This window comes from Hyperolius riggenbachi, chromosome 4, assembly GCF_040937935.1.
Source record: "Hyperolius riggenbachi isolate aHypRig1 chromosome 4, aHypRig1.pri, whole genome shotgun sequence".
NCBI classification, from domain to species: domain Eukaryota; kingdom Metazoa; phylum Chordata; class Amphibia; order Anura; family Hyperoliidae; genus Hyperolius; species Hyperolius riggenbachi.
The window spans coordinates 398,439,347-398,465,423 of NC_090649.1; the positions used below are offsets into that span (position 1 = coordinate 398,439,347).

Sequence of the window (26,077 nt, forward strand, 5' to 3'; positions counted from 1 at the left end):
GTTGTCTTGAAATATTGAATACATGGCCAGAATTACTAAGAATTGGAAATCAGTTTTATGGCTTTGTAGGTATGGGTGGGGCTGTTGCTGCTGCCTACATTGCATCATCTGACTGTTCAGATTGCAAAGGTAAGGCACAGTCTGAATCTTTTACAGAAGATTGCAACGTATAGCAATGACAGTCTAAGGGCCTGTTTCCACTAAGAAGTGATGGCTACCTATGTTATCTGGCTAGAGGGGGCTGCTGAAGGTAGATCTGGATATCTTACAAGGGGAGAGGGGCATCTTAGTAGTGGAGGAACATCCGTTATTGGGGCTGCCTAGCACTAGGGGCACATCTGGCTACCTATGCTGAGGGGGCCAACCCGCCTAATAGTGTGCGCACATCTGGCTATCCATACTGGGGGGCAACCTAATACTGGGAGTACATCAAACTACTTATACTGAGGGAGGGACCTACCTTATTCCGGGTGCATGTCTGGCTATGTAAACTGGGAAAAGGGTCTTCCTGATATGGGGGCTCAATTGCTACCTGTAACTATATACTGGGGTGAACACAATTCAAGGGGGAGCACACTTTGGTCTCCGCCTCTAGTGCTGGAGAACCTTGTACTGGCCCTGATCTCAACCGTTTTTCAGAACGACTAAATTGTGGCCTCAACAATAACCTTGGTGTCACAGGAGCCCTAGTGGCTGACCGCACTTAGCCTTCTAAACGGTGCCAGCGCACAGATCGTGCGAACTCTGGTCGCAGTCAATGCGCAGGAACCGTTAAGAATTAGCCGCAAACTCAGAAGGGAGCCTGTGAGACACGGGTGATTACAACTTCACCCACTGGTTCAGAGTAAACTGCCACCACCGCGGTTACCATGGGACCGTGGAGCCCACTAACTGACTGACTAGTCCTGCGAATAAAACGGTTAAACACACGGTATTCTGTCTAGCCAACAACAAACAAACAGTAGCGTATCTTCAGAGACCCGGGATCAGTTCTGTGTGTGCTGATAAGCAGGGTAGCGGACAGTGAATGACTTGGAGAAAGTCGTTTATTCACACAATATAAATAATTAATATATACAGACAATTATTAAAATCAACAATTATTAAAACAGTAATAGCCAGTATAAAAAATAAAAGAAGGGAGAAAAATACTTAGTTCCTGGAAAGATGTCCTTTTTGTGGGAAAATCATAAAGTTCTTGGTTTCAATCAAAGTTCAGCAGAATTCTTTGTTCCAGGTTACAGAAGAGATGGCCAATCAAGATGGCCGCCAGCACATGTGTCCTTTGTTTCAGAGCTTCATTCAAAGTTCAGCAAAATGGCCACCAGCCCTATGTCCTCTGAGCTGGCAGCAGGATGTTCTCATATGGATGGAATGGGAGGACTCAAGCCCGCCTGCTGGCTCTGTGCTTTTGATGAAGCTGGTTTGGGGGTGTGGCAGTGCCAGCCCCCTCTGAGCTACCAGCAAATGACAGTTCATTCCCTCTGAGAGATTTTAGAGCTAAACTTATGAATTGCTGTAACTCCTGAACCATACCCGTTACATTTAGGGGGGTAACAGCTTCATACTTGGAGGAAAATACAGATTAATATGATATCCGACATGGCTAGTGCAGCAGATCAGGGTCCTGGGTAGATTCATACCTGGGTTGTAGGGGCCCCGGGCCCCTCTCAACTGGTATCAAGAGATCCAGCATGACCCTACGGATCCAATGATACCGCTCTCATAACCACCCTATTTATTGTATTCTGTAAATGGGCAAAAGATTATATAGTACATTCATTTCTTCCTGCTAAGGCTGGAGTCAGCCTGACTGGAGTCCAGCTGTGTCTGCTTCTTGGGATCTCCTTTTTTTGAAAGGCCCTGTTGGCTCCTTCAATTAACATCTGAATGTGAGATCAGCTAGGTGTCACCTGGTTCCCAGAACAGAAAGGGGAATTGTGCCTTCCACAGGAATATGTCCAAGCTAATTAACACCTCCCCCACAGCTAAGACAGATCCCCCAGCTGTTCCTAGGCAGAGGGATACTACACATCAAATCTTGGTTCTATTGATCTAAAGCGCAATCGATGCAGGGAATCGAGTGCGATCGTTCTTTTCTTCACGGGCGGTTCCAGGACGTGCCTGCGGCCCCACAACCATCCGTGACAGCCCTCCCCCTTGTCTGCGGCTTAGCCACGCATCCGCAAGATGTGTGGCGGCGCCGCTAACCTGGCTGACGGGCCTCGAGTTGCCGGTACGGCGGGAAAACCTATTGGAGCCTGTGGCTCGGTTCCCCGGGACCGGTCGCGGTCTGCTACCCTCAGGGTTGACCCGACATGGACCGTTCTGGACAGGGCGTTTGCGCCACTGCAGTCGGACGTGGTGTCTGCCGGGACTGCTGACAACGGGCAATGGGTTGGTTAGGTCAACAGCCAGCCCACGCAGGGTTCCCCTGCTAAGTGGCTGTGGACCTAAGGGAACCCCGCGGGAATCCCTTGGCCTTCCCAGCTCCTGACAGACGGCACATGCCCTGCAGTAGTTTGCTACATCCCTGTTCATCCGGGGCCAATAAAACTGGTTCCGAATACCGGCAAGTGTCTTGCGGACACCCGAGTGCCCTTTTTAGAGGATTACCATGTGCGGATTTCAGCACATGTCCCCTGAACGCACTCGGGACCACAAGCCATTTGGTATTCGCGTGGGATCTACCTGTAGGGGGCTGTACAGACTCACTGTACAGTCTCCCACCTTCCCAGTACACCTTGAAAGCGGCCCCGTCTGCGAGGGGCTCAGCGGCTTGCTGCCTGAGCATCTCCAGGCTTGGGTCGCTTTGTAGTGCTGCTGTGAGTACAGCGCTGTCAGTTTCAGCCAACTGGCTCATGTCACACGAGGCCAGCGGCTGAAAGGTCTCATCCCTGCGGTCAGAGGAGGGGGAGGAGGCCGGAACCCCCTCCACCTGTTCTGAGCTCGGGTTCTGAGCAGTGCAGCTGCGCGGTACTGCTAGCACAGGTACACTGTCAGAATGGCACAGACGGACATTACTCAAATCATCATTGCATGCAGTAATGACATTGACAGGTATAGACATTTTTTCATTACAGACAGGTTGTACAGTAAACTCAGGTACAGTTACAGCATCATCACAACAGACAGTCTGTACCTCAAACTCAGGTGCCTTTGAAGCAGGCACTATTGAACCTGGTACCCTTGAACTGGGCACATTCAACCCACCTCCCCCTGGTGCTCCCCCAAGTGTATAAAGTACCTGGTGGTGGGTGGAGAGTCCGTCTCCTTCCGTGAGCGACAAGGCGGTCGGGGCCGGTTCATAGTAGGACACAAGCTTGCCCAAATCAGTCCCCAGCAACACAGGGACTGGGAGATCCTTCATAACCCCAACAACCCTTTCGTGGACCCCTCCTCCCCAATCCAGCTTCACTCTCGCGTGGGCTATGTGAAAAAGGGTGCCCTCTACTCCACTAAGGGCAAGGGATCGGCTGGAGCTGATGCTCTCCTTTGGCACAAGGTGTGAGTGAACTAACGTGATGTCAGCTCCGGTGTCTCGAAATCCGGTGACAACTTTGCCGTTCACTCTAACAAGTTGCTGCTGGTCGGTTCGGTCGCGGATTTCCTTTCCGCGGGCAAACAGGACAAAATCTGATGATCCAGGTTGTGGTTCGCTGGCGGGTTGCCTCTGCTGTGGGTGAGGTACAGGTGATGCAGATGATCCAGGTGCTGGTGGTGTCTGTCTCCGCTCCGGACAGTCGAATTTCATGTGTCCGGGCTGGCGGCAGTAGTGACAGGTGACCTCTCCAGGGGCTGCAGCCCTGGGTGCAGAAGCTGTGCTGGATGGCCTCTGTGGCTGACGGCTCACAGGGGCAGGAGGGTCTGCCGAGGTATTGGGCTGACCTCCTCTCCAGCTGGATGGGACAGTTCTGCGGGTATCAGCCACCCGGGTAGTTGCAAAAGTCTCAGCAAGGTCTGCAGCGACAGTGGCTGAAGCCGGCCTGCGTTCTAACACAAACTGTCGTACATCAGCAGGGCAAATGTTCAGAAATTGTTCCAGGACTATCAAGTCCTCCAGGACATCATAAGACCCTTTGGTGAGGCCTAGAGTCCACTGGCGGAGTGTGGTGAGCAAGCTGCTGACCACATCTCGGTACAAATCAGAAGACTTTTTCTGCCAGGCCCTGAACTTTTTCCGATAGGCTTCTGGCGTCAGCTGGTACTTAGTAATGATAGCGTCTTTTATAGCAGCATAATCATTATCCTTCTCCGCAGGCAATTCTGCGAAGGCATCAAGCGCTTTGTAGCGCAGCAAAGGTGTCAGATGTCTGGCCCACTGGTCTTGGGACAGACGATACTGACGGCATGCTTTTTCAAAAGACCGCAAAAACAAGTCAATGTCTGTGTCTTTTTCAATATTAGCAAATTTAAATTTTGCACTTACGGGTGCTGCAGCTCCTTCAGCAGGGAGGCTGGGCGGTGAACTCCGGTTGGCCTGTTGAACCTTTGCCATGTTGAGCTCATGCTGTCGTCTCTCCCGCGCCTCTGCGGCATCCCTCTCCGCGTGGCGTTCCTCAGCCGCCTTGCGTTCTGCAGATTGGCGCTCCTCACGCATGTTCTGCAGGTACTTATCCAGGTCAGTGTCCATCAGCTTTCGTAATGCCTGCTGCATTAGCGGATCAGTACAACCGGATAGTCCAGTACTGGCCGGTTCCAGGCGAGTACTTTCAGAAACTCTGGGATTGGGGTCCATACTGACAGTCTCTGGCGTAACTGTTGCAACAGGGCCCGCAGGATGCTCAACCTCTGTACGCCTAGGATCTTCAGCCTCTGGTTCCCCTCGATTGTCAGATGGGCTGGTATCCACCTCAGCGGACACTCCCGGCTCCCGCAGTTGCTGGGTATCCCATCTGGACAAGTCTGCTATCAGGTCCTGTTGTTTCCTGCGGCCGACGTCAATGCCTCTCGCTTGGCAAAGATTTTGCAGGTCCGACAGGCACATGTTCTGGTAATTCCCGGACATTTCCATGCCAAATAAAATAAAACTTTTGGGGAGGGGTACTGGCTACACAGTCTCTCTGTATATATAAAAAATATATTGCCTTCCAGCTACACCAACGAATTAGTTCGTTTCTTGATAGCGCTAGCGCTATCTTAGATACTTTCAGCACAACACAGGTCCCAACCGCTGCCTAACACTGTCACAGGAGCCCTAGTGGCTGACCGCACTTAGCCTTCTAAACGGTGCCAGCGCACAGATCGTGCGAACTCTGGTCGCAGTCAATGCGCAGGAACCGTTAAGAATTAGCCGCAAACTCAGAAGGAGCCTGTGAGACACGGGTGATTACAACTTCACCCACTGGTTCAAAGTAAACTGCCACCACCGCGGTTACCATGGGACCGTGGAGCCCACTAACTGACTGACTAGTCCTGCGAATAAAACGGTTAAACACACGGTATTCTGTCTAGCCAACAACAAACAAACAGTAGCGTATCTTCAGAGACCCGGGATCAGTTCTGTGTGTGCTGATAAACAGGGTAGCGGACAGTGAATGACTTAGAGAAAGTCGTTTATTCACACAATATAAATAATTAATATATACAGACAATTATTAAAATCAACAATTATTAAAACAGTAATAGCCAGTATAAAAAATAAAAGAAGGGAGAAAAATTCATGTCCTTTTTGTGGGAAAATCATAAAGTTCTTGGTTTCAATCAAAGTTCAGCAGAATTCTTTGTTCCAGGTTACAGAAGAGATGGCCAATCAAGATGGCCGCCAGCACATGTGTCCTTTGTTTCAGAGCTTCATTCAAAGTTCAGCAAAATGGCCACCAGCCCTATGTCCTCTGAGCTGGCAGCAGGATGTTCTCATATGGATGGAATGGGAGGACTCAAGCCCGCCTGCTGGCTCTGTGCTTTTGATGAAGCTGGTTTGGGGGTGTGGCAGTGCCAGCCCCCTCTGAGCTACCAGCAAATGACAGTTCATTCCCTCTGAGAGATTTTAGAGCTAAACTTATGAATTGCTGTAACTCCTGAACCATACCCGTTACATTTAGGGGGGTAACAGCTTCATACTTGGAGGAAAATACAGATTAATATGATATCCGACATGGCTAGTGCAGCAGATCAGGGTCCTGGGTAGATTCATACCTGGGTTGTAGGGGCCCCGGGCCCCTCTCAACTGGTATCAAGAGATCCAGCATGACCCTACGGATCTAATGATACCGCTCTCATAACCACCCTATTTATTGTATTCTGTAAATGGGCAAAAGATTATTTAGTACATTCATTTTTTCCTGCTAAGGCTGGAGTCAGCCTGACTGGAGTCCAGCTGTGTCTGTTTCTTGGGATCTCCTTTTTTTTTTTTTTTTTTTTAAAGATTCTTTTATTTTCAGAAAGATAAGTAAGGACAGAGGAATTACATGAACATAGGACATACGTGTCATCTGTACCATATCATTACACATCAAGACAAGTGATTAGCTAGCATCGATAAGTCCAATGGCAACACATTATAAGCTTTTATAGAGAGCCATTGGTCAGAATAGCTTCATAGACATAAAAATCAAAAAAGCGAACATGTGTACAGATGCAGCAGGAGGTTGCCGGATTAACAAATATAATTTGTAGGGGGTTAGTTATCAGATCAGTACAGTAGGTCTGTTAAAAGTTTCTGGAAGGACGGCCCTCCTGGGCCCATAAGGGAACATGCACCAGGAAAACCATAATTGCCAACAGTACACAGACCTCTGCAACAAAAACAGGCTTTCCCCTCATGACAAGGTAGTTATATGACAAGGACAAACAAGAAAGAGATGAAAGAAAAAGAAGCAAAAAGACTAAAGTTGCGGGAAGACGTGGCGAGGGCCCAGGGCAGGCCAAGGGGAGCCCCAGCACAAGGGCAAGCATTCCCCACATGCCAGGAGAAAGGGCAAAGGCTGGGGTAGGCCTCCAGTTCTGTCAAATTAAAAACTGTTCCCAAATCCGTTAGCTAATCATGAGTGAGCGGTAACGCTGCGTTTCTTTAAATTCAAACCAGCTAAACCAGGTTTTCCAGTATTGCTCATGCCTGTCATGTATCGTTGCTGTTAAGTCCTCCATTTGCTGAGTCTGCCCCATCAAACTGAGCCATTCTCTAATTGTGGGCGGTTGTACTGATTTCCAGTGCCTGGCAACTAGTGCTCTAGCTGCATTTACCAAATGCCTAGTTAAGGTTTTCTTATATCTTCTGATGGACCACGAGTTATGATGGAGCAGAAAGAAAGCTGGATTGTCAGGAGGAGTAAAATCAGTCAGGTCATGCATAATACTTCTAACTTCAGACCAGAATTGAGTGAGTTTAGGGCAGTGCCAAAATATGTGAAGCAGAGTGCCTATGTCCTGTCCACATCTCCAACAGAGATTAGACGTGTTAGGGAACATGGTGTGTAATCGGGCTGGAGTCAAATACCACCTTGTTAGGATTTTATATCCGGATTCTTGAGACCTAGAAGAGATGGATGACTTATGGGCAAATAACAAAATTTTGTCCCATTGTTTTGTTGTAAATGTAATCCCCAAGTCTTGTTCCCAATTATTTCGAAATGGGGCCGAAGGATCAGGAGGGTCGTTTAACAAAGAATACATTAATGAGATCATTCCTTTTATCTGGCCCTCACTAAAACATGTTCGTTCAAAGACGGTAAGGGGTCTTGTAAAGCTAGATTTGGTACCTTGGGACAGGAGGAAATGTCTAAACTGTGTCCAACTCCAATGGTCTAGTTTCTGTGTACCGAGGATTTGCTCCAATGTTGGGAGGCAGGCCCAGTCCCCATTCAAAAGCAAATGATGGGCACACAGAACAAGTCCTCTCCTCCAACCCGGATAACTCTTTGAAGAAAGGCCTGGTGGGAAGGAGGGGTTATCTAGAATAGGAAGTAGGGGAGAGGGCAAGGGCGATATCTGAGGAAGGTGTCTATATTTAGTAAAAGTATTAATGGTATGTGCAATTAACGAGGCAGCGGGGTCTGGGATTTTACGATTCCTGAAGGCCCAGGGGATAACGACTAAGTTATCTTTTATAAGCTCTCCCTCCAGCCCAACCCATCTCTTATGGTCCCCATGTCGATGCCAATCGATAATGCGTATTAAGATGGCAGCTGTATAGTAGAGTCTAGGATTCGGAATGGCCATCCCCCCCAATTCCTTAGGGGCCGTCTGAATTTGGTACTTTAATCTGGATTTACGGCCGTTCCAAATAAATCTAGAGAAGGTCTGAGAGATTTCTTTATAAAATGAGGATGGAATAAAGATGGGTAGGGCCTGAAACAGATAGAGCAACCGGGGCATGATTGTCATTTTTACAATATTAGACCTTCCAAACCAGGAAAACTGTGGTTTATTCCAGTTTTGAAGATCCTGTTTAATTCTTTCTAGAGCTGGGAGGAAATTGTTAGCGACCAGATCTTTTGGGTCTGGAGTGATGTGAACCCCCAAGTATTTCATATAACTAGAAGGCCAACGAAAAGGGAAGTTATCCCTGCATAAGCAGCCACCTTATGATGGGATCTCGGAAGTTCAACCCCTTTGATATCTACATTATTACGGATTGTGCATAAAAATGGTTCGAGGGAGAGTGCGAATATCAGGGGGGAAAGTGGGCAACCCTGACGGGTGCCGTTTAGAATATTGAATGAGTCCGAGAGAACTCCATTGGCCTTCACCTTTGCATTGGGACAGGAATATAAGGCGAGGATCCTTTTACGCATCATACCACCCAGACCAATATGGCGGAGAGTACCTTCAATGAAGTCTCAGTCCACCCTCTCAAATGCTTTTTCGGCATCGGTAGAAAGAAGGAGAGTAGGAGTGGACCGAGACCTCACCCAGTGCAAAATATCAAGGGTGTGGATAGTGTTATCCCTAGCCTCACGGCCTGGGACGAAGCCCACTTGGTCTAAATGGATGAGCTTAGGGAGTAGGGGGGCTAGTCTATTGGCTAGCATTTTAGAGTGCAGTTTAAGATCCACATTTAGGAGGGAAATTGGCCGGTAGCTTTGACATTGTGCCGGATCCTTGCCTTCTTTATGTATGACAGTAATGTGGGATTCTAGCATCTGAGAGGAAAACCAGTGCTGATCAAGTGGAGGCTCTGTGATTGTGTTAAAGGCTCTCAAAAGGTGAGGTGAAAGCAGATGTCTAAACTTTTTATAGTATTCTGAGGAATACCCGTCTGGGCCTGGTGCTTTGCCTGCAGGCATTTGAGAAAGAGCCATCTCCAACTCATCCCCCGTGAAAGGCTCCTCCAATGATTTAGTATCAATTTGTGATAGCCGAGGCATTTGAGAATCCTTCAAATAGGATTTGATCTTGTCTCGCTTGCTGTCCGTGGAGAGATTGAGCGCCGAGGAGGGGAGATTATATAGCCCAGAATAGTACTCTTTGAATATTCTTGAGATGTTTTTATAATCATGATGCAGAGTAGAGGATTTATCCTTAATACAGGAAATGTAGCTGCTGGATTGCTGGGACCTCAAAGCCTTTGCCAACAGGGACCCACACTTATTTCCCCATTCATAGAAAGTTCGTCTGCATCTCTCTGCAGCAAATTTGGCTCTATGAAACAGTAGAGATCTAAGGCGTTCTCTAGCCTCTGATAAAGCAGACAACGTGGATGAGGTCATGTCCCCCTTATGCTTAGACTCCAAGTCATTAATAAGTGACAAGGTGTCTTGTACATCTTTCTCCCTTTCCCTTTTACGCCTGGCACCTTCTCGTATCAATATACCACGTGCGTAACATTTGTGTGTTTCCCATATGGTCATTGGGGACATGTCCTCAGTCACATTCACCTGAAAAAAAACTCTTCCAGCTCCCGTTTAAGTTTTTGGAGAATTTGCTTATCCTGTATCAGGGAGTTATTAATTCGCCAAGTGGGAGGTCTAGATCTGGTGTCCCCCCAATTCAGCTCAATCCAGACCGGAGCATGGTCTGATAAAGTTATATTACCTATGCCCGGGGAGGTTGAGGTCGATAGTAGATTGTGTGATATAAAAACATAGTCTATTCTGGTATAGGAATTATGCGGGAAGGAGAAAAATGTATAGTCCCTTTGTGCAGGATTATGGAGTCTCCATGCATCCACCAGCTGCATATCATGTAAAAGCGCCTTAAGCAGGCCATACACTGGCTCGATTCACGGCCGTTTCGACAGCAGATCCGATCCTGGGATCGGATCTGCTGCCAATCGCTTGCGCTAAACGCACCCGCCGATCCGATTCCCTCCCGAAATCGGATCGGACCGTCGATCGCGCCGTGCGGGAAATTACCCTCGATCGCCCGGCGGTAGGAGCGCGTCGCTTGCGGCGTACGATTCGGGCCCGATCCGAGCATGTATACATTACCTGAAGCTGGCTCCGGGGTCCTCTTCTCCTCGCTGCACCGCATTTCCGCATGTCCCAGTGTACGCTTATACTTCCTGTGTCACTCCGGTGACCAGGAAGTTGAAATAGAGGGCGCTCTATTTGAACTTCCTGGTCACGGAGTAACACAGGAAGCGCCGGGATGGAGCAAGAACAGCGGTGCGGTGCAGTGCGGAGAAGATGCCCGGGAGCCAGCCTCAGGTAATGTATACGGGGGGGGGGGGGACAGGCGGCAGGAGCAGCTGAACAGATTGTGATCGGTTTCAGGCTGAAATCGATTCACAATCTGTTTGCAGTAAAGGCAGCCATACGATCCCTATCTGATCAGATTCGATCAGATAGGGATCTGTCAGCTGGTCGATCTAATGGCACATCGACCAGTGTATGGCCACCTTTACATTTACGTAGAATTTTATTCGAGAGAGGAGACTTCTGGGAAGACGAGTCCAGAGAGGGCTCCAGGACCATGTTCAAATCTCCCCCCAGAATGATACTGCCTTCTGCAAAGGCGTTTAGCCTGGAGAGAAAGCTCTGGAGAAAAGTTATCTGCTGAGAGTTTGGGGCATAAAATGCGCCTATTGTGACTTTTTGATTTTGAAGTAGGCCTTTAATCAAATTAAAGCGTCCAGACTTATCTCCAAACTCCTCTACAAGGGTAAAAGGGGTATCCTTCGCAATTAATATGGCAGTAGTTTTTGTATCCTGCGTAGTGCTATAGAAGGCAGTTTTGTAATATCTGCTAAATAATTTAGGTGGAGAGGAGCCTTTAAAATGGGTTTCTTGTAGGCACACTATGTTAGCTGTTTCTTTGCGACAAAGATTCAGTACAGCAGACCTTTTCTCTGGTACATTTAGTCCCCTGGCGTTTAGGGACAACACCTTAAGTGACCGCTTGAACCCTGTACAATATTTCAGATGCCCCCCCCAGACCGCCCAGGACCCCCCCCACTCCACCCGCATATGGAGTTGAGAGAACAGAAAAGAGAGAAAGAGAAGAAAAAGGTGAGAAAAAAGGGAAAACTGAAGTGCAGTAACAATTGTGTAACAAACCACAATAAAAGAGTAGGAAGTGTTCTTGACCACATCTCCCTAACGTTAGGCCTAAAGTAGGCCCGTATATAGGTAGTATCTACCATTTTCTCCGGGAGTCTAGATGGCTCTCGGGAACGAGGTGGCAAATCGCCCTGGGGTAAGAGAGTCCACACCACAGATAGGAGTGGAGCCACTGCCCCCGTAACCCCGTGTGCATTCCTTTATTGTAAAAAGCATAACATAAAAAGTAAATTAAAGAATAACTTGATAACAGTGAACACCAGTATTTTCATGCAATCATAGTTACAGTATTGAGTACCTAATTACACCCTGCTTCCTGGCGTAACCTCCCGTCCACATGTATATTTGCCTTATATATTAAGGAAGGGCCCTACACCTCAGGTTTATCTCAAATATACCCCAGAGGGAGTAAAATAAGAAGAAGGGGGTTTGTTAATAATCCTCAGGGCATTCCCCACATAACAGAGTGTTTACTACTATTTTATATGGAACTGAGGTTCTCATGGCAAGGCCCCCCGTCCCCGCCCCCCCCCCCCCCCCAGGCTAAGGGCCCATTTCAGCACTCCCCAAAGCCAGACAACCCCTCTCAAGGCACAACATAAAGCAGAGCACCCCACCTGTAAACATAAACCTGGTAATTAATCATACAAACAGAGTATTATAGTGGACTGGAGTTTAGTAAGGTAGTGCATATGTTGTTAATAACAAGTGAGTGATGAACGGATTGGGCATTGCTGGGAGGGGGGCACCTAGCCCCATCATCGACCCGGGGGGGGGGGGGGGACGGTGGGCGCAGTCCGGCGACACGGAGCCCCACCACCTATTCGCTCACGGAGCACAGTTTCCATTAGAGTACAGTCAAAAGGAGCAATGAACGTAGTTATTCCATGTACCCCGGGGGGTGTCCCGCCTCTAAAGATGCATATAAGCAGCGACTCAGGCGGCTCTGAGGTCCCACATAGGCAGGGGTGCCAGAGAGTAGAGGCATCTTCCATGGGACAAAAAAAAAAAAAAAAAAAAAAAAAAAAGAAGCAGAGAGGGTGGTTCAGGGTGGCCCGAAAGTGCAAAAACGGGGGAAAAGCAGAAGCGGGGCAAAAAAGAGTTCCAGCAAGGATAAAGTACTCACATTATTGTCGTTTAGACCTACGATTCTTTGGTGGGCGAGAAGGGTCGAAGGAGTCCGGGTCCCATTCTGGGAGCTCAACCACCGGCAGGGAGATATATGCAAAAAAGGCAGGAAGCTCACGTGGGTGCCTTAAGATGGCTGTTTTGGCACCTTTCCTCACAACCAGCTGGAAGGGGAAACCCCAGTGATATGTGGCTCCTGCCTGCTGTAATGCCTTGATAAGTGGTCGTAAAGCCCAGCGTTGGGCTAGAGTGGATGGCGCCAGATCCTGGTAAAGTGAGATGGAGGTCCCTTGCCATACCACGTTGTCCTTTCCACGTGCGGCCGCCATTATCTCCTCCTTCTCCTTGTAATTGTAAAGGCGGCAAATGATGTCCCTCGGGGGTTCGTGATTGGAAGGCACAGCCTGTAAGGCTCTATGCGCCCTATCGAATTTGATCTTCCTATCCTCCGGGCGATTCAGCACCCCATTGAAAATGGAGCAGAGAGCAGGAATAATCTCGTCCGTTTGTACTGCTTCGGGAACCCCGCGGACCCTAATGTTGTTCCTCCTTCCCCTGTTTTGGAGGTCCTCTAGCTGCCATCTAAAGGATTGCGAACCGGCCAGGTGCTTCTCATTCGCCGCTTTGAGGGAAGCCACTTCAGCCTGTAATGTGGCGATGTCAGCTTCTGCCGTAGTAACTCGGTCAGACAGGCCTGTTATATCTGCGTGGATCGCTGCGATCTCGGCCTTTGTAGATGTGACAATTCTTTCTGTCTGCTCGTCCAGATCTTGCTTGGTGGGTAAGCTACGAAGGTAGCGCCAAATGTCCTCTAAATTGCAGAGTGCCGACAGGCCCGCCTTCATGGATGTAGATCTAGAGGCCTGCTCCGTCTGTTCTGCCGGATCCGCCATCTTGGAAGGCTCAGCACTGGTGTTAAGAGCTTGAAAGTACCGGGTAACCGGTCTCTGTGTCAAGGGATTTGAGCACCGATCCTTTGCTGGTTGTCTCCCAGATCTCTTCATACCCCTCCGGAGGCTGTTTGGTAAGAAATAGCTTGAATTTAAGCTGAATAAAGCACACAGGGACGGGAGCTCAGCTTCCACACGACCTCACTCCTCCATGGTCGGCTCCGCCCCCCCCCCCCCCCCCCCCCCGGGATCTCCTTTTTTTGAAAGGCCCTGTTGGCTCCTTCAATTAACATCTGAATGTGAGATCAGCTAGGTGTCACCTGGTTCCCAGAACAGAAAGGGGAATTGTGCCTTCCACAGGAATATGTCCAAGCTAATTAACACCTCCCCCACAGCTAAGACAGATCCCCCAGCTGTTCCTAGGCAGAGGAATACTACACATCAAATCTTGGTTCTATTGATCTAAAGCGCAATCGATGCAGGGAATCGAGTGCGATCGTTCTTTTCTTCACGGGCGGTTCCAGGACGCGCCTGCGGCCCCGCAACCGTCCGTGACACTTGGGATATCAACAAGGTTTATTTTTGCCAATCTGATCGCATTTATATGATCGCTTATGCGATTCTTTGCAGAAAATTGTACTGCTAGTGGGCATAGCAGACTTCTGGTTGCCTTAGATCCCTGTTAGTGCTAGGGCGAGAGGGCTAGGGGGAATATATATATATATATATATATATATATATATATATATATATATATATATATATATATATATATTATATATGTGATTTGTAGTTACGCCACTGCTATACAGTGCTGTGTATAGTACATGGACTTAATTGTGCATTTTGCACATCGCATGGTAATGCACTGCATACTGTGTGTCCGCTAAAGTGCCAGTGTGAAAGCCCCAATTAGAATATAATTGCATTCCGTCATGATGTAATTATATTGTCTGTTGTCCAGTGACGTAACGAACGTTGAAAGGAGCCTAAAAGTTCAAACAGTTAAGCTTTTGACCAAACAGATCAGTCTTTTTCAAACTCAGGAATTGGAGCTTGAAAAAAGGTCTATCTATTGGATCACAGCTTACTTTTTGAATCTTTTAAAGTTAGCCAATAAATTTGAACAGCCTGATGCAAATGGAGTTGCTCTCCTATTTGAATATATTTTTGAGATTTTCGGAATAATTACATTAAACATTTAGTTTCTATCATGCCCATTGTGTTATGAGTATGTGTGTGTCTTATTAATACTATTTTCTGTTCTTAGGATGCCTTTTATCATTTTGTTGCTGTTCTGTTCTACCTAAGTGCTTCAGTACTGCAGGCTGCTGCAACCAAACAATCACTTGACCTATATACTCTAACTTTTGGACAAGTACCCTACAAAAATTATCAAGAGAACATCGCTGCTGTGGTAAATACATTTTTTTATTCAAACTATTAGATACAAACTTTTATTTGCGGCATGAATCCTGTATAATAAACTCGGTGTTGCAGCGTCCTCCTGTGTCCCTGTGCCCGTGCCTTTTACCTGGCGTATATGCGTGGCACGTGGGTAGACTTCAGACAGTGGAGGACAATGAGCACAGGAGGACGGGCGCACAGTTGTTTGCGCAAGTGTCCGTGCATGCGTGACTGTGTGTGTGCAAGCGTTCATGGGCTTTGCAGCCATGCATGCCTGCAGGTTACAGCCCTACGTGTGTGTGATTTGCGGCCATGCGCAAATTGCAGGGGGGAGAAGGCTCACGGCCAAGGCCTAGCGCCCGTTTTTTAACGGGAGGGTCTTTTAGCTAGTGTTAGATAAGCATTGTACCAATAATGTAAATATCACATACTGTAAAGATATATGTACTTTTGCTGTGTATCCTCTGGTGGGATTTCCAGTGTTTTGAGCACAACTAGACCAGACACATCCATTATCTCCCCGTGAAACATATTTTCAAGTATTTTGAACATATTTTCACATAAATGAGTATATGTGTAAAAGTTTATGGGCATGCGTGTGAAAATGAATTCCCCCCCCCAAATACAATTAAGTCACTGGGCATGAGAATAGACATCACACAGGAGAATTTTCGCTAAATTACAAGACAATGCAAAATTACGTATTTTAATTAGGTTAACTTGCAAAATCAACTTTTACAATACTTTGAAATTTTGCATTATGATTTTGCATCATAATTGTGATTTTTTTTCTCTGCAAAACTACTAATATGTAAAATTCATGCTTGCCACTACCTGAGAGTGACAGTTTTGTGGACCTATTCACTATATATATATATATATATATATATATATATATATATATATATATATATATATATATATATATATATATATATATATATATATATATATATATATATATATATATATATATATATATATATGTATATATATATATATATATGTTGCATTGTGTTTTTAAGCAAAAAATTAACGTTTACTACCCATCGGTTTGAGTCTTGTCACTCAGACTGAACATTGTAACACCATGCTCTATTCACATTATAATGCAAGCGATTGAAAATATAGCATTACACAATGTGCATAGTGTGAATGGGCCATTTGTTAAGCCATAGCTCAGCAGGAACTGTATACTCACTTTCTGGATGGTGCACTTCATCAGAGTCTGTGTACAGAGAGATTCACTAGTGGTGACACAAAGCAGGGAATGCATTATATGGGAATCTAGAAAGCTGTAAACAGTGTTCCCCAACCCTGTCCTCAAGGCCCACCAACAGTGCATGTTTTGTGGAAATCCACAGAGGGAGTTAATCAGCTCTGCTGAGACACTAATTACCCCATCTGTGCATGTTTGTTGTTTTCCTGCAAAACATGTACTGTTGGTGGGCTCTGGGGACAGGGTTGGGGGACTCTGCTGTAACACACTACTAGTGGTTCAACAAAACTAGCACGCACACATCTAGCGGGACTACAAAACTAGGGACAATGTCGTACGAAAATAATATATCTATGGAGGTATGAGAAATCTGGAACACACTACTAGGCATATTGGAAATATGATACACATTTTGGGATAACTGAAAAGCTAACACACACAGGGCCGGATTTCTGGAAAGTCCACAAAGCTAAGGCCTTGGGCACTGGAAAAGCAGAATGGCAAAAGGGCAGCAGGACTTGGCGCTAGTCTAGACATAAGAGGCCACATGACAAAGTAAATAATTTCCTCTGGTCCAAAGCCTCCCTGCTATGCTGTACACAGCCTTATTTACAGAGCTCCATGCATCTTCCTTACTTCCTGGTGTGCAGTGAGACAGACACAGCTTGCTCTGCTGCATCTGCTGTGTCCTGAATGATCCTGGGACATATACAGGATCTTCTAAAAAAAATTAGCATATTGTGATAAAGTTCATTATTTTCTGTATTGTACTGATAAACATTAGACTTTCATATATTTTAGATTGAAATACACACAACTGAAGTAGTTCAAGCCTTTTATTGTTTTAATATTGATGATTTTGGCATACAGCTCATGAAAACCCAAATTTCCTATCTCAAAAAATTAGCATATTTCATTTGACAAATAAAAGAAAAGTCTTTTTAAAACAAAAAAAGTCAACCTTCAAATAATTATGTTCAGTTATGCACTCAATACTTGGTCGGGAATCATTTTGCAGAAATGACTGCTTCAATGCGGCGTGGCATGGAGGCAATCAGTCTGTGGCACTGCTCAGGTGTTATGGAGGCCCAGGATGCTTCGATAGCGGCCTTAAGCTCATCCAGAGTGTTGGGTCTTGCGTCTCACAACTTTCTCTTCACAATATCCCACAGATTCTCTATGGGGTTCAGGTCAGGAGAGTTGGCAGGCCAATTGAGCACAGTAATACCATGGTCAGTAAACCATTTACCAGTGATTTTTGGCATTGTGAGCAGGAGCCAGGTCGTGCTGAAAAATGAAATCTTCATCTCCATAAAGCTTTTCAGCAGATGGAAGCATGAACCCACTTTTGAACCAGAAACAGCGGCAGAAGTGCCTGACCTGAGCTACAGAGAAGCAGCACTGGACTGTTGCTCAGTGGTCCAAAGTACTTTTTTCGGATGAAAGCAACTTTTACATGTCATTCGGAAATCAAGGTGCCAGAGTCTGGAGGAAGACTGGGGAGAAGGAAATGCCAAAATGCCTGAAGTCCAGTGTCAAGTACCCACAGTCAGTGATGGTCTGGGGTGCCATGTTAGCTGCTGGTGTTGGTCCACTGTGTTTTATCAAGGGCAGGGTCAATGCAGCTAGCTATCAGGAGATTTTGGAGCACTTCATGCTTCCATCTGCTGAAAAGCTTTATGGAGATGAAGATTTCATTTTTCAGCACAACCTGGCACCTGCTCACAGTGCCAAAACCACTGGTAAATGGTTTACTGACCATGGTATTACTGTGCTCAATTGGCCTGCCAACTCTCCTGACCTGAACCCCATAGAGAATCTGTGGGATATTATGAAGAGAAAGTTGAGAGACGCAAGACCCGACACTCTGGATGAGCTTAAGGCCGTTATCGAAGCATCCTGGGCCTCCATAACACCTGAGCAGTGCCACAGGCTGATTGCCTCCATGCCACGCCGCATTGAAGCAGTCATTTCTGCAAAAGGATTCCCGACCAAGTATTGAGTGCATAACTGAACATAATTATTTGAAGGTTGACTTTTTTTGTTTTAAAAATACTTTTCTTTTATTGGTCGGATGAAATATGCTATTTTTTTGAGATAGGACATTTGGGTTTTCATGAGCTGTATGCCAAAATCATCAATATTAAAACAATAAAAGGCTTGAACTACTTCAGTTGTGTGTATTTGAATCTAAAATATATGAAAATCTAATGTTTATCAGTACATTACAGAAAATAATGAACTTTATCACAATATGCTAATTTTTTTGAGAAGATCCTGTATAAAGGGGCCCATACACTGGTCGATTTCAGCCATCGATCAAAAAACGATTCTACTAAATTATCCGATCGATTTGCGGCCGATTTTGATCGATTTGCGGCTGATTTGATCTAACCTGACTGGGTGGAAAATCTACGTCGATCTGCTGCTGGCAGCAGATCGATGGCCCATAGAGTTGCATTGGATCTAATGGTCCAATAATGCATTTAGATCGATTTCCATTAGATTTCATTCTGAAATCTATTGGAAGTCTGTTCCTAGTGTGTGGCACACATCAGATAGATTCCTGTTGGTTTCGACCTGACAGGCATCTGACAGAAATCTATCTGATGGTCGAATCTCCTGCAAATCTAAAAGTGTATGGCCACCTTCACAAAGGCAATTTTCTTATCGGCTAGTTAATGCCTTTTGATAGCTGAGTACAGGTCTCTGATTACAGTAGAACAGAGAGGGAGATGAACACTGATCTACAGTATATGACTTCACCTTTGCTACTAATGCTGGGGATACACAATGAGATTTTTCAGCAGATTTACTGTCCGATCGATTTCCCGATCGCTTTGGTCTAGCCTTTGTGGATGTATGTCTATACTAAATGTGTGCAATAAAGTTTTTGTATTACCAGTTAGAATTGTGACTCGCGTGCAATTGTGTTTTGATCTGACCACTGAACCTAACCTAAACGTTTGAAATAAAAAGGAAGTAAAAGAAAAGCATAAACAGATTGACAAAGAGAAAGCAAGTAAACACATAAATTTCTTAACTATGCATACAACTAGAGTTCCATTGTAACTTTAGATAGCAAGGGGAATAAGTTGAACCCCAGCTAGGTTTGCTTATGCCCAGTGGGGAGACTTCTGTACACGTCCTCTGCTTATGACACTTGTCCTTAGGGCAAGAAGTAAGAGAATGCAGATTCTTCAGCAGTGACAGACAAGAATAGAAATCTAAAAGGAAATCTGAGGAACCCCCCATTACTTTTTATAGGACTTTACTAAAAGGTTTTAAATTATTGTGCTCAATGGGGAGAATTATTCCCAGTTCTTTTCCCATTGATCATTATAGATGCTGTTGATACCACTTGTATTAGTGACATTGGGCTGGATTCACAAAAGCGTGCTAACACTTAGCATTAGCACACCCGTGAAAAGCAGCTTTGCATGTGTTATCATACACGTAAAGCTTTACACGCGCAAACTAATGACTTCACGTGAAGTCATTAGTTTGCACGCATAAAGATTTGCATGCATTACATCGCGTGCAAACCAGCTTAGCACGGGCATGCTAAGCATACATGGCAAGGAAATGAGCAGCGCTACTTAAAGTGAACCTCCAGACTAAAAATCGACTCAGCAGCCCTGAAAAGGCCTGGTGTTTCTTTAACAGTTTCACAGCATCTGAACTTTGTTTCTCTTATACAAGCCTCATTTTTAGCTGCACAGAAGAAAACTGCCTGGGCATTTTTCCCCTGATGCTGTGCAAAGCATGATGGGATTTCTGATGTTGTTGTTCTCGTTCTGCTGTTTTGGTGCAATTTTTTTTTTTTTTACATTTTGAATTTGACATTTGAAGCCTAGCGTGCGCAACTGGGAGGGGTAATCGGGACACAGGACAGTTGGAACTGTGTCTCCTGCTCCCTGTCACCTCCTTCCAACCAAAGAGATGGCTGCCCCCATGACAAAGATGGCAGCCCTCATGAATCACAAACATTTGCCTGTTCTTTTAAAACAGTGTGGGTAAGAGATTATATTACCTATCTATTCTAATTAACATAACTAATGTAACTTAATGACAGTATGTTTGTTTAGGCTGAAGTTCCCCTTTAAAAACAGATAAGTGCCTACCTGCAAGAGAGTGCAAGCGCCACTTGTGGGGTAAAATATACACCTAGCATACACATGACCTGTCTACCACTGGAGGATGTTGGTTTCCTGTAACACTTATCTGTTTTTAAGTAGTGCTGCTCATTTCCATGCCATGTACTAATTTAATTCATTTTTGGTCAGCTGCTCCCTTGCTTTTGGTGTATATGCAGAGCTTCTGTTTGGGTTCAAGGTGCGTTTGCAGTTTCTGGGGGGGCTCAGCGCACCTCTGATAGGAGGCCATTCGGAGGCGGCTTGGTGATGCGCTGATCCACCTTTTATGCTAAGCATACACTCTAATAGGTTAACATGTGAAGCGCCGTAGTTATCACGTGCAAAATGCACTTATCGTGTGTACGGTGTAACGCCTTACGCATGATAAAAGTAAACACGCGGGCGTTAAAACTTTGCACGCGCAACACACACGCAAAATGGCTTGCGCGCACGTTTGCATGTGCAAAGCTTTTAGGCGTGATAACAGTTATCACTGTTTTGTGAATCAAGCCCATTATGTTCTGTTCCCAGATTACTAAACTTTTCTTACTTTTACAGGTTTTTGCCTTTCTTGTAACACTGGTCTACCTGATTCACGCAGTGGCATCTCTCATCAGATGGAAAAGATCTCCTTAAACTGAAAAGAGGGCAACACACATTTTTGGAGTCAAAAGTTGTGTTTTTTTGTTGCATTGTAAACCAAATTGACAAAGTGCTATTTAAACTACAAAACTGAGTTTTCTACTGGGGAGAAGGAAGGTGGAGGGGCTTATTATCCCTGTCGAATTCCTATTGGTTTACATGAATGATTGAATAGGAGTATGAATGGACCAGTTGGAATTCTTTGCGGCAAACAGAAAATTTGAATTCGGACAAAGGGGTTATTTAAGCCTGAGTGTACTGTTTCCCTTTTGAAGATAGTGGAGCCATGCACAGCTCTAAAAGTTCTATAGCTCACACTTCTCGATTTCTTTTGCTGATCACCTGATCAACCTTCGCCTTGGTAAGTCTGGACCATGACAACTCTAAAGATACCACACTATCAGTATAGAGCGGTACAAGGGAATGATTAATGCCACACTTGGTCCTTGCTCTATGTGCACCTAAGTAGGTCTATTATGCAGACACAAAAGTAACTGAATACAGTCAAGGTGAAATAATTTAAACAGGTATTTGATGCTAGTTGTCACAGCTTCAATCTGAAATATACAATTTATTGAAAGGGTTCCTTGCTTGTCCCCCACACCTGCCTATTAATATAGCTGGGATGGCCCTCCAACCTGTATGAGGTTATGCAAGTGTGTCTCAAATTACTGGACACTCGAAGCGTATGGGATAGTGTCACCACCCGCAAGTCAGATGTGGGGACCTATATCTAAATTGCTACTGTGAACACTGTTGGAGGTATAAGTGCATTTGCCTCTCAGAACCAGGTGGATCAATGGACCAGCTCAAGGCTGGTTGTCTCTCAGGGTCCTCCCTGGTTTGCCTCAACCCATTGTTCACAGATACTAGTACCCATCTGCTTCTAGTGTCCAGTAATTTGAGACACGCTTGCAGGTTCGAGGGCTAGCTGCACCCCATCCTAGCCATATCACTAGGTAGGGGTGGGGCGACCAAGGAACCCTTTGAAACTTGTATATTTCGGATTGAGGCTGTGAGATTTTACCTTGCCTGTATTCAGTAACTTATTTGTGTCTGCATAATAGACATACTTGGGTGCACATAGGGCATAGTCCTGTGGACCAAGTATGCCATAGCAAATCTAGAAATATACTTCAGTGTACCCATCCCTCAGTATCACCATTTTCTTCTCTCATTCAAGATTAGTTCAAAGTTGTCAATGTAAAGGTTATGTATATAGTTCATTGCATGTAACTTATTGGTATCTGTTATGTTTCCATACTCATCCTGCAAGTTTTAAAAATAGAAAAAAAACGTGGTTGTATTCATTAGAAGTGCAAAACTATACCAAAAGTATCTTATTCACTGATATAAATTGTGCCAGACAGTTAGAATTATTGCGTGAATTTTTTTTAAAAAGAGGAATCCAACTAAAAATCTATTTATCTAGTTAAACAGAGATTGTAGAATATTTATAAGAGTTCTTATTTAATCTGTGTCACTAGTGGAAAGCATTCATCTTAAAGGGCACCCGAGGTGATATGTGACATGGGGCTTGTTGCACACACTTGCGGTAATATTGCCATGCACAGACATCCCACAGTTAATATTACCCTTACTACTGGCACTGTGTCATACTATTAGAATGAACCACGGGATTCGATTAACGTGATTATCGCTATGGTAATGCACGCTACTAGTGGTAACAGCATCACCATAGCAGTGGTCATGCTGCTCGAGTACCATGGGTTGGGCTAATAGCGTAACTTGTGGTACACAGTGCCGGTAATAAGAGTAATAGTGCAGTGCAATGTCTGTGCACGGCAATAGTACTGCAAGTTCATGCATCAACACCATGATGAGACAAACATACTACGTACAGTGCCAAACATATATAAATAAATGGGTCGTATTGCTTTTTTCTTTTTCTGCCTGAAAGAGTTAACCTTCAGGCATGCAAGTGACAGTCTCTCTCTTGTTGGAACCTTGTTGGTCTACAGCGTAATCCTCACTGATAAGGAATTACAGCTATAAAACTTTTCCCTGCAGAGAACAGCTTCTCAGTACAGATTATGGATAAAAAGCTCAACAGTTCATATAGTTTAACTCTAAGACATTTTATAGACTGCCATTGAGCAGAGACAATAAAACATTAAATCTACTTTGCAAATGTTTAAAAATAAAACTATGGGATATCTAAAAAAAAGTCATTTTTAGGAGCAGGAGGATAAATACAATTGTTTTTCTCATCAGTTTATTTTCACCTTGGGTTCACTTTAACAGCTGTCTAGGGGAACCTGCGTAGAATAAGAGCACACAACAGTTTCACAAAATGAGACTGCAGGGCACCCTGTTGAGTCATGCTGTATTTGTACTTCCTGGTACAAAGCCCCAAATGCAACAACTATAGCCACTCCCCTGTCCACCCACTTAGCTATGCTGATTATAAACCAACCAATACGGAGGCTAGAGTGTGTACAGGAGGCGTGGTTATGGTTATACTTCTATATTCGGAACTACAGATGCAAAAGGGCCCAACACAAAACGTTGCACTGTTTTTTGTTTAAATGCATGACACAAGCTCACATAACCTCAGTCATGTAGACTGAAAGTTCTGTTGGTTACCTGGACATGTTTTGAGAGAAAATACTGTATAGTAATACAATCTAAAGGGCACCTCCAGGCCACTCCCACCAGAACTTCAAAAGTACAATTTTCCATTATTGAAAACACAAATAACAGTTGCACTGATAGATGTTTTAATTGTAAACCATCCCCTCTTAGCTGCAAAAGTGGTTTTAGTTCCTTCTGTGTCTGTGTTGAAAATATTTTTTTAACACTTTCCAACAAGGCAACCTCAAACATTTACACGGGGAGTGAGTGAGAAGAAACTCAAAAGGGACAAAGACATAATAAAAACCTACAGCTGTAACCCTTCTTTGCCTTCATAATAACTGAAAAGTAAATATAGAACAAAAAGTTTTGGTCCAGGTCCTATTTAGATTTTCCTACAAATAAATTTCAGGCTATTGTTCCACCTCACATGACAACCATGATCATTTAGTATAAAGCAAGCATCCAGCAATGAGATAAACATTTGGCTAATGTGCAAATTTGTGTTTAACAGGAACAGCATCTCAAAATGGTTGATTGGTTGATCCGGGAAATGCACACAGGCTAGTCAGATTTGAAAACTGTCAATCAATTAACTAGCAGCTGATTAATAATTTTCTGGTTATGGTAATTTATCATCAATTCAGTATTTGATTTGCCTCTATACATTTCTGGGTCTGCCAATGCAAATTCCCAACTCCTGTCCAATGGAAATTTGCATATTCTGCAAATCTTTCGCTCATCAGTGGGGTACTATCATATTGATATATATACGGTACATATCAGTGGAAATGTAACTACTTGTGGTATAATCATAGTGTTGCTATTACAAATATTGTGAAATATTAAAATTCTTAAACTTGATTAAAAAAAAATATTAGATGATAAAAGATGCCAGAATATATGAGGACTACTTAGAGCAGCTGGAGGAATAGGGTATGTTTTCCATTTGAGTCCATTTTATTGTTCTAGTAGTGTGAAAGTGTTACTGGAGACATTGGTCTAAAGCTGAGATGCCTCTTTTGTATTAAGGACTAACTCCACCCAGAACAATTTGCTTATCAGAAAGACACTGGTGAGTTGAATCCAGGGGAACTACTACTATCCTAAAACACTTGAAACACCCCAAGCATCGCTTCGGGTGTAAATGTCATATGTTGCAGTTAAGTGTGTGTATTATGGTTACATGGTTGCAATGGTTGTACATGGCTTTAAAGTAACTGTGAGGTTGCACCAAAAAGTTAAACTTTGGGATTAAAACACAAAGCAATAACAAACTTGATAAAGTAGAATATCTAAAAAAAAGAAATGATATAAAATATATAGCTAACTGTCAATTCACATCTGTCTAGTTGCGTGTGGTCCAGTATTAGTCATGGAGAAAATCCGAAGACGTAACAAGTTACAAAAGTTGTTTAGGTGATACCTTTAACCTCCCTGGCGGTAACCCCGTGTGTGACACGGGGTAAGCCGCCGGAGGGTGCCGCTCAGGCCCTGCTGGGCCGATTTTCATAATTTTTTTTTTGCTGGACGCAGCTAGCACTTTGCCACCTGCGCCAGCACTCTGATCGCCGCCGGCCCCCGCCCGATCGCCGCTATTTGCTGCGGCGCGCGGCCCCCCCCCCCCCCCAGACCCCAGCGCTGCCTGGCCAATCAGTGCCAGGCAGCGCCGAGGGGTGGCCCGGGACTCCCAATGACGTCCCGACGTCAGTGACGTCGGTGACGTCATCCCGCCCCGTCGCCATGGCGACGGGGGAAGCCCTCCAGGAAATCCCGTTCTATGAACGGGATTTCCTGATCGGAGATCGCCGAAGGCGATCGAAGCGGGCGGGGGGATGCCGCTCAGCAGCGGCTATCATGTAGCGAGCCCTCGGCTCGCTACATGATTAAAAAAAATTTTTTTAAAAAAAAAACTGCTGCGCTCCCTCCTGGCGGTATTTTTCATACCGCCAAGGAGGTTAAGGACTATTGTACAAGATTTCTTTGCAAGCTTTCGAAACTTTACATTTCATCTTCTGTTCTGATCCAGTTCTGATTAAGTTCTGAAATATGCCTGAAGAAGAAACGTAAAGTTTCAAAAGCTTGCAAAGAAGTCTTGTATAGTTAGTCATTAAAGGTATCACCTAAACAACTTTTGTTGTTATGTCTTCAGAATGTTATATCCCTAAAGATTTTTAGACAGATATCAAACTCGCAGATACCCCAGGTTCCTGAAAAGAGGTCATTGAAGGATGGAGCTTAGCTACATTTTTAGTGCAATTTCACAGTAACTTTAAAGTTGGTAGTAAAGAAAACTCTCAGTGAAAGAAAGATGGCGAAAGTTTGCCAGCCTTGTGTGGATTCTGTTGGTTCACAGCAAGTGTTGCTGAGAGGTTAGCGGATTATCAGCTGTACAATAGCAATCACGTTTACTCACCTGCAGCGAGAAAGAAACGACCCCCCGGTCATCCATCTTTATTATAGTTATATCATAGTTATGTATTTTGTATTATTTGTTGTTTGTATGAACCAATGATCAGATTTGATCTGTGACATAGCAATAGTATGTAGTGTTTTATGATGCTGGAAATTTGTGATATAAATAATGTGAAAATAATTGTCAATGTGCTTGATATTGAT

At 44.8% G+C, this 26,077-nt stretch overlaps 1 protein-coding gene across 1 annotated transcript in view; it reads left to right on the forward strand.

The window, feature by feature from the left end:
• Nucleotides 1-25,074, forward strand: part of MAL (mal, T cell differentiation protein) — a 61,206-nt gene extending 36,132 nt beyond the window's left edge. The window contains exons 3-4 of the mRNA XM_068232261.1: nt 14,730-14,876; nt 20,780-25,074. Of these exons, the coding sequence (XP_068088362.1) occupies nt 14,730-14,876; nt 20,780-20,857 (225 nt within the window). The 3' untranslated portion in view covers nt 20,858-25,074. The remainder of the gene's footprint in view (nt 1-14,729; nt 14,877-20,779) is intronic.
• The last annotated feature ends 1,003 nt before the right edge of the window (nt 25,075-26,077 follow it).